The sequence below is a fragment of the Corylus avellana genome, chromosome ca5 (genome assembly GCF_901000735.1).
Source record: "Corylus avellana chromosome ca5, CavTom2PMs-1.0".
NCBI lineage: Eukaryota > Viridiplantae > Streptophyta > Magnoliopsida > Fagales > Betulaceae > Corylus > Corylus avellana.
The window spans coordinates 19069829-19078806 of record NC_081545.1 but is presented as its reverse complement, the minus strand read 5'-3'; the positions used below and the strand labels follow the sequence as shown (position 1 = coordinate 19078806).

The window sequence follows — 8978 nt, the reverse complement described above, 5'->3', positions numbered from 1 at the left end:
CAAATATAAATATTAAATAACCTATATAACATATATTACTCGGTGAAAAATCATATTTAGCCCTTAGGTTTTAAAATATAGGCTCCTTTGTCAATTTACCATTAAAGTTAATGGTTTGTCATTTGCCACATATCTTATTTGACACATCATAAACACTCCAATGCAATGCTACGTCAACAAGTGTTAAGTCATTCATACCAAAAAAAAAAAAAAAAAAAAAAGATCGATTTGACACGTAGAACTTAGAGAAACACAAAACCTGAGAACTTAAAGAGCAAACTGGCATTGCACTAGGGTGTTGAGATGGACGTTTACGTGGCAATTGGCAAACTGTTAATTTTGACGGTAAAGTGATAGAGGGGCCTATTTTAAACTTGGGCAAAATTTAAGGACATTATTCTTGAAATTGCAAAACCCAATAACTAAATCCAAATAAGATGAAAACCTAAGGACTAAATAGCATAGCATCATACATACTTAAATTTATATAACTCATTTTTTGTAATATATTAATATATTTTGTATATATAAACGAGTTAACGAGTCGAGCTAATGAGTTAGACGAGTGATCTAGTTAAGTGTTAAATGAGTCGAGTTTGTGAGTCTTTGTTGAGTTCAATTGAGCGAGTAATCGAGTGAGTTTGTTTGTACAATATTGAGTTCGAGTTCAGATCGAGCTTAACCAAGCGGGTTGTTGAGTGTAATGGCTTGTTTATTGCCTGTTGTGCCAAATACCCATCTAAATTAATAGGCAAATACTTGGTACGTTTTTAATTCGCAATGCACAAGATCAAGACAGTAGTATAGGGTGCAAGTACGAGATCATTCCCACGAGAATTTGTAAACTTTGATTAAAATTAATTCCGCAATGAAAACAAGAGAAAATATTGATTTTTGATTCAATGAAGATAAAAGGTAAGGCTTTGATATCCACCACTAATCATACTCAAATAATATAACAATATGCCAATATTCTAATTATATTGAGATTTCTTAATGTTTGTCAACATAAGGGTATGAGTGTATACTCCTTAAGCTATTAATCTTCTTAAGCAACGAATTAGGCATGACTGTATACTCGAATTCTTTTCTTTCTCAAAGGATTTAGCATAGGTGTATACTAAGTTGTTCTTTAAGAAAATATAAATTTAATGGAAATCGATAAACACATGAGACCTAGGGTATATGTGTATACTCTCGGTTCCCCATGTTGGTTACCCCAAGAATCCGCAAAGATATCTTTTGTTACTCTATTAAGCCCATGACTCGATCATTGAAATTGACTTAAATAACTAATCCATACCACATGCATATGCTGGCCACACACATTCATATGAGGAATTCAATAAAGCAGTAAATAATTAAGTTAAGCATCACAATATGATTATCACAAATGCGTCAATATTGAAATATTAAAGAGACATAATTAGGGCTTCAATTTAGCCCTACTAAAGTATTTAGTTACACATAAGTTTGATGCTAATCATCTTCATAATAAAATTAATAGGAAAAGAATAAACCCGAAAAAATGCTTCTTGAAGAGCCGCAAATTCTTCTCCTAGAGATTGTGTCTTTTTCTATGTTTACAGGCCTATTTATAGAGATTAGGGGAAACCTAAAGCACCTAGAAACCCTAGAAATCGTAAATTAAACCCTAAGGCTCTTTCCAAAATAAGGCCAGCCGCCACGCTCTTCTCTGGTGCACGAGTGCGCTCGATCGCAGGGATGGTGCGCTCGATCTCACACCTGCGATCGATCCTAGTGTTGGGCACTTGAGCGTTGGTGATGAATGCCTCATTTTCTTCCATGACCTATAAAAACACAGAAAAAACAAAAAGAGAGTAAAATTGCATAAACTAACACAACTAAGGAATTAACAAATATAAATTAATGGGTTAAAATATAGATATTTTAGCACTTAACATTGCCCCACCTATAATAGACAAAGAAGGTGCTTAATCATCAATTAATTCTATAAACACAAATCTCCAAGGGGGTAGTTCAATTGATCGGTAACCACGCTTCATAAAACGAAGGTAGTTCAATTGATCGGTAACCACGCTTCATAAAACGAAGGTTAGTAGATCGAATCCAACTTTCCCTCTTACTAAAACGTGTAAAAAAAAAAAAATTATAAACCCGCTCCAACAAAGCCCAACCTCTTTTTCTATCACAGCACGACCTAAGTTTTTACCCGCCTCTTTGAATGAGGAAAGCGAGGGATTTGGTCCAAACCTCAGGCAGACGCTTCCTCAGGCTCCCAAACTCTAAGACACCCAAGGTCTCTCACTCTCTCTCTCTCTCTCTCTCTCTATATATATATATATATACGTATGCTTTTTGGACGTTGGTAGTTAAGCTTCAATGTGTTACAGATGGAGGATATATCGGAGCGATACGGGTACAAGCCGATGCTGCGATGGAACCCTCAGGTGGAGGAGTACTTCATCAAAGCCTACGGAGCCGACCATTTCTCGCGTATTTCCAATGCCCTAACGTACTCTCACTTCACTACATTTCTTTCTCTTTTCGTATTATTGCTTTTATATGTTTCTCAATTCATTCTTCTGAAAACCAGTTCTTTATGTTGCGTTCATCCTTCTCTCTAGCTGTTTGGTTACTGAGAAATAAATTCAACTTTCCGAATCTAGTATAATTACTTTGAAAATAACTTTTCTTTTTTTTTGATAAGTAAAAATATATATCAAAAGCGCAGAGGGGCGCAACCCATATATACGGGAAGTATACAAGAGAGCGCCTAAGAAGAGGAGAAATGAAAGAGGAAATCAGAGAAGCTAATTACTAAAGGAGCTAGTTACTTTGAAAATAACTTTTCTCAATGAGCCTAGTATAATGTTTCACTTGTCTGAGCCAAGTGATTCACCTTTTAAATTAAAAATTGAATATTTACGATTCAGTGATACTGTCATCGAGAAATATTCTTGCTAAGGAAGTCTAGGGAAATAATTTTTTTTGGCATTTTTAAAGTTTTTGTTTTTGAGCCCAATGGTTCATTTATCGATTTATTAGAGGTTCCTCCTCACTCCCCCAATTTTTCTGAATGAAAAAACGATAAGTTTCAGAGGTGTTTGATTTTGTGGATTGAATAGTTTTCATGTTTATGACATCCAACTGTTGTTATAATCCATGCATCAATTAATAACTTGAGTAATGCCTTACATACTAATGAACTGTAGAAATGGTTCATACAAAATGATGTGCCGGTGCTGCTGTGCATCAAATGCATGGTGTTAAGGGCTGTGTTCCATACTGCTTTTGCTTAATGACATCATATATTGTGCAAATTTTGTAATTTCATTCGCAATAACAGCATTTCCTGACCAGCTTTTATATATTTCATATCTGAGATGAGTTTTGTGCACTGAAAGTATCTATTTTGCAAACTCAATCCTATTAGTTTGGTTTTCTTGAATTTACTAATTTTTCCTGTCATTGTTATCTAATTGAGTGCTTGTATGCTTTGATCAGGCATCCGTCTTGCTACTCTTGTGTACGTGTGAATCCACTCAAGTCAACAAGTGATGCCGTTATTCAGAAGCTAATGGCAATTATGAAAGAAACAGAGCATGACGATGCTAATGAGAACTTAAATGAATATGATGCCAATGTCAATGCTGATACAGGCTTGAAGCAAAAAGGTTGTTTGAAAAAAACTAACATTTCCCTGAATTTGAGTGACTGTAGTAAGGTGACAAATGCTCTGAAAGAAAACTTCCAAACTGGTCCCATTTCTAAGTGTCAGTTCCCTGGGTTAGACTATGTGGTGTTTGTCAGGGGTTCAGGACCACATGTGATTGATTATGGTTATATACATGAAAAACCTCCTAAGGAGGTAATTGTGAGCCGGAAATGTGCCGAGGCAGTTCTTCGAGGTGCTCAGGTTAGCATAATCTTTCATTTCTAATGTATGAAGATTATATTTTTACTGCCATGTTTGCATTGTCTGCTGATATAATCTTAATCTAACATGTATGAAACACATAGCAATTGTTTCCATTTTGCTTAATTTTTTGGAAACCCTACTTCCATGCTTAGTGTTATTGGTTGACATTAAGTCTGAACTCAGCAAACATTAACTGTTTTTCCATACCTTTTTTCTCTCAGCTTTTTATTTTTTTTTCCTATTGTATTTTAAAGTCCTAATCATTTTCTTTGTACTTTTTTGAAGAAATTACCATGGGTTCCTGTAAGTCTAAAATCTTGAAAATGAATTTAGCTGTAGCAGGGCAATCAAGATGAACCCTAGACACTTATTATAACTTGATTGCAGTGCTGACATATTATTAAGAGCACCTCATTCTACAGTTTTTACCTTTTTGTGACATATTATTAAGAGCACCTCAACCCTAGACCCACTTTTTTTTTTCCTATTGTATTTTAAAGTCCTAATCATTTTCCTTGTACTTTTTTGAAGAGATTACCATGGGTTCCTGTAAATCTAAAATCTTGAAAATGAATTTAGCTGTAGCAGGGCAATCAAGATGAACCCTAGACACTTATTATAACTTGATTGCAGTGCTGACGTATTATTAAGAGCACCTCATTCTACAGTTTTTACCTTTTTGTGACATATTATTAAGAGCACCTCAACCCCAGAACCCTTTTTTTTTTTTTTTTTTTTTTTTTTTTGGGTTTGGGGGGGGGGGGGGATCAGTCATTAGTTTTTTTGTTGATCAGGGACCTAAGTATAGTTTACCTTTAGGTCTATGTTCCTGGTGTAATGGCTTGCAGTGCTCACGTTGAGAAAGGGGAAAAAATTGCAGTTTCAGTTGCTGTGGAGCAGCCTGGTCCTGATGGCAGATGGGGGCTCGGTATAACACGTGGGACTGTTCTGCAGGGCTTGGAGACAGGTAAGTGCGTTCATTACCTGCTGAACTGACAAATAATTTTAGTATATTGTCTGCATTATAAGTATTGATTGGATTCAGAGTTTTTGTTGAGTGAAGAGTGACTTGGTAAATGTCAGCTAAAAGTAATAATTTTTTGGTGAACTAGAAGGCATGTTTTTCCCATGCTAAATGCATGTAGTTATCAGATAAACACTTTTAAAATTACAAGTAGGCATAATTGGTAATGAATGAATACATAAGGTGGTGTTGAACTTGTGTGTTTAATCATTTGCACAACCCACTGCATGCATTTAGAGAAGGTTTTTTTTTTTTTTTTTTTTTGTTTTTGTTTTCTTTGTTTTGTTTTTTGTTTTTTGTTTTCTGAGAGCAGAAAATCTGATGATCAGGGTATGTTTCATCAACTCAGAAAATTTCCAATGTAGTCCTAAGTACCAGCCTTTTTTGTTCTATAGTTATTTTTCTTCTTTTCATTTTCAATGTATTTCTACGTGCGAGTGTTTTTTCCCCTTTGGATTAGCCAACTTCCTATATACTTCCTATGTATATGAAGCTTTATCCTCTTTCTAATAAATTCTTTATTACTTATATATATATATATATATATATATATATATATATATATAATGTATTTGTTTATGTGCAAGCTAATTACTAATGCATTTAACGAAATTGAAAAAGTAACATACATAGGAGAAAGGGCTCAGAGACCAAATACGATGCCTAACACAGCAACATGATATGATACTTGTAGGGTTATTTTATAGTAAACATCAGGGAAAAGATTGAGGTTATGAAATTCTAAAGCATGTGAAAAAGAAGTAGAGGGCTTATGACTTAAATCAGACTTGGAAGGATTGCATCTTAAAGGTTTGAAAACAGACTTTTGGTAGGTAGGCTTTTTCCCTGGCAGCAGGAATTTGAGGAGAATTAGGATTTTTTTGAATTTGAGGGAAATTGGGGTTGTTTCGATTACGATTTGTGGTAGAAATGGAGTAATTATGGAGTAATAGTGCTTCGTATTAATGGTGTCCTATTCGACGATCCAGCTGAGGTAAAAGATCATATTGTGCAGTATTATCAAAGCTTATACTCGGAGCAAAGCGCTTGGAGACCTAGAATGGATAACCAGCCTTTTTTGTCAATTGATGAGGAGGATAATAGTTGGTTAAAAAGAGATTTTGAGGAAAATGAGGTATGGGAGGTGCTAAAAGGTATGGAGGGTGATAAGGCACGGGTCTGGATGGCTTTTCCATGGCATTCTTTCAAGCTTGTTGGGGTGTAGTTAAACATGATGTTATGGTGGTTTTTGCTAAGTTCCATCGTAGACGTCAATTGGTGAAGAGCTTGAATGCAACTTTTATTTCCTTGATTCCGAAAAAGGCGGATGCGGTGGAGATGAAGGATTTTTGGCCCATTAGCTTGGTGGGAGGGGTGTACAAAATTGTTTCTAAGGTACTTGCCAATAGGATGAGAATTGTTTTGGGTAAGATCATTTCCAACTCAAAATGCTTTCATCGGGGGTTGTCAAATCCTAGATTTTGTGCTCATTGCAAATGAATGTGTGGATAGTCGTATGAAATCAGGGGTGCCAGGTGTTCTTTGTAAATTGGACTTGGAAAAGGCTTATGACCACGTAAATTGGGACTTTGTTTTGTATTTGCTGCATCGGCGCGGTTTTGGTGAGAGGTGGAGGGCTTGGATAGAGTGGTGTATTTCGTCAGTAAGATTCTCCATTCTTGTGAATGGTTCTCCGGAAGGCTTCTTTAACAGTTCAAGGGGAATTCGGCAAGGGGATCCTCTCTCTATGTTACTTTTTGTGCTTGTTATGGAGGCCTTGAGTAAGATGGTGAATGGGACGATTGACCAAGGCCTTTTGACTGGATTCTCGGTGGGAGATAGGGTCTTCTTGGAGTTGGTGGTTTCTCACTCTTTATTTGCTGATGATACTCTAATTTTTTGTGAAGCTTCTCTCGAGCAAATCCGTTATGTGCGCCTCATTCTCTTATGTTTTGAAGCTGTTTTGGGTTTGAGAGTTAATCTTGGAAAGTCAAAAATTGTGGCTATTGGTGAGGTGGAGAACATTGGGGGCTTTAGCTAATATCCTTGGGTGTAGTGTTGCCGATTTGCCTATGAAGTATTTGGGTCTGCCTCTTGGGGCATCGTATAAGAATACGGTTATGTGGAATGATGTGATCGAAAAGATGGAGTGGCAGATGGCAGGTTGGAAGAGAATGTATCTTTCTAAGGGAGGCCGTTTAACTCTCATTAAGAGTACGTTGTCTAATCTTCCAACTTACTTTTTGTCTTTGTTTCCGATTCTTATGAGTGTAGCAAAAAGGCTTGAGAAAGTCCAAAGAGATTTCTTGTGGGGAGGGATGGGAGATGAACCTAAGTTGCATCTTGTAAGTTGGAATCAAGTCTGTCGTCCCCTGCGCTCCGGTGGTCTTGGCATTCGGAAGATGCATCAGTTTAACCAAGCTCTCTTGGGGAAATGGCTTTGGAGATATGCGAATGAGAGTGAGGCTCTTTGGTACAAGATTATCAAAGCTAAGTATGAAGGTTAGGATGGTGGGTGGTGCACGAAGGAGGTTATGGGCTCTCATGGTGTGGGCTTATGGAAGCATATTCGACAAGGTTGGAACTTCTTTGCCAAAGGTATTCGGTTTGAGGTGGGGGTGGGTTCGAAAGTTCGTTTCTGGCATGATATTTGGTGTGGGGAAAATTCTTTGAAGCATGCATTCCCGTCCCTGTTCAGTATTGCTAGATACAAAGAAGCTTGGGTGAAGGATAACTTTACTTGGAGGAATGGGGTTGTCAAGTGGAATGTCATTTTTGTGCGGCCCGTCCAGGATTGGGAGACGGATATGGTTTTTTCTTTCTTTGATCGGTTGTACTCTTGCAAGATTTCCCTACGTACTGTGGATCGTATTCGCTGGTCCTCGTCTAAGAAGGGTAAGTTCGAGGTAAAGTCGTTCTTCAAGGCCTTGTCCAACATTGATCATGAGGTGTTTCCTTGGAAGAGTATCTGGCGTACTAAGGTGCCTCTGGGAGTGGCTTTTTGCGGATGGACCGCGGCCTAGGCAAAATTTTGACTCACGATAATTTGCGTAAGAGGAACCTTGTGGTTGTGGAATGGTGTTGTATGTGCAAGAGGGCCGGAAAGTCAGTCGATCATCTTCTTCTTCACTGCGAGATTGCAAGTGCTCTTTGGCATACTATTTTTAGTTGGTTTGGGTTGCTTTGGGTCATGCTTTGCAGGGTAAGGGACTTGTTCGATTGCTAGTGGTCGGGAGGGCGTTCTCGAAGTGCGATGGTGTGGTAGATGATCCCTCTTTGTCTTATGTGGTGCATATGGAATGAAATAAATGCTAGATGTTTTGAGAATTCCACTAGGACTGTAGAGGAACTTACCCATCTTTTCTTTTTTACTCTTTACTCTTGGACGGCCGCTTGGCTTGCTCCTTTACTGATCAGTTTTTCTGACTTTCTCTTTCATTTCTCTCCCTCTTAGGCGCTCTCTTTTGATACTTGCCGTGTATGTGGGTTGCGCCCTTCTGCGCTTTTGCTTTATATCATTATTACTTATCAAAAAAATTATGGAGTAACAGTTTGAGCATATTTTGGAGCTCAAAACAGGTAGGAAAATGAAGGAATCAGATTTGACTTAGGCCCCGTTTGGTTTGCGGATTAGACCCTTGGATTGGACTAGTTAACACTAGGTATAACTAGTCCTTTGTTTGGTAACACTCTATTCCTGGGAATAGTCTATTCCCATGGAACTATTAATCCCATACACATAGGGTTAGCTAAGTCACTAAAAAATGAGTGGCTTAGCTAATCCATTACTATGGGATTAAAATTAACATGTAAAATAGCCAAAAAAACCATACCATTCTCACACCCATGAGGCTCTCACGATCTCCATCTCTCAAAGCGACTCTCTCAGTCCAAACTGCAACAATCTCTCTTCTCTGCGCAATGTATCTCTCCCCCTCTCTTGTCTTCGACTTCTCTTTTCTTGGTTATTTCGTTCTCTTTTTGCTTCTTGGATTTTTTTTCTTCTCTCAGTTTTTTTTTTTTTGTTCGTTCTCTCACAATTTTTTTTTT

At 37.4% G+C, this 8978-nt stretch overlaps 1 protein-coding gene across 1 annotated transcript; it reads left to right on the top strand.

The window, feature by feature from the left end:
* The first annotated feature begins 2170 nt into the window (after positions 1 to 2170).
* Positions 2171 to 8231, top strand: LOC132181896 (rRNA (cytosine-C(5))-methyltransferase NOP2C-like). The gene is made up of 7 exons (XM_059595123.1): positions 2171 to 2281; positions 2376 to 2497; positions 3490 to 3901; positions 4724 to 4871; positions 5242 to 5258; positions 7775 to 7909; positions 8130 to 8231. Exons 1-7 carry the CDS (start codon positions 2207 to 2209, stop codon positions 8229 to 8231), a joined length of 1011 nt encoding a protein of 336 aa, XP_059451106.1. The 5' UTR covers positions 2171 to 2206.
* Positions 8232 to 8978: the final 747 nt, after the last annotated feature.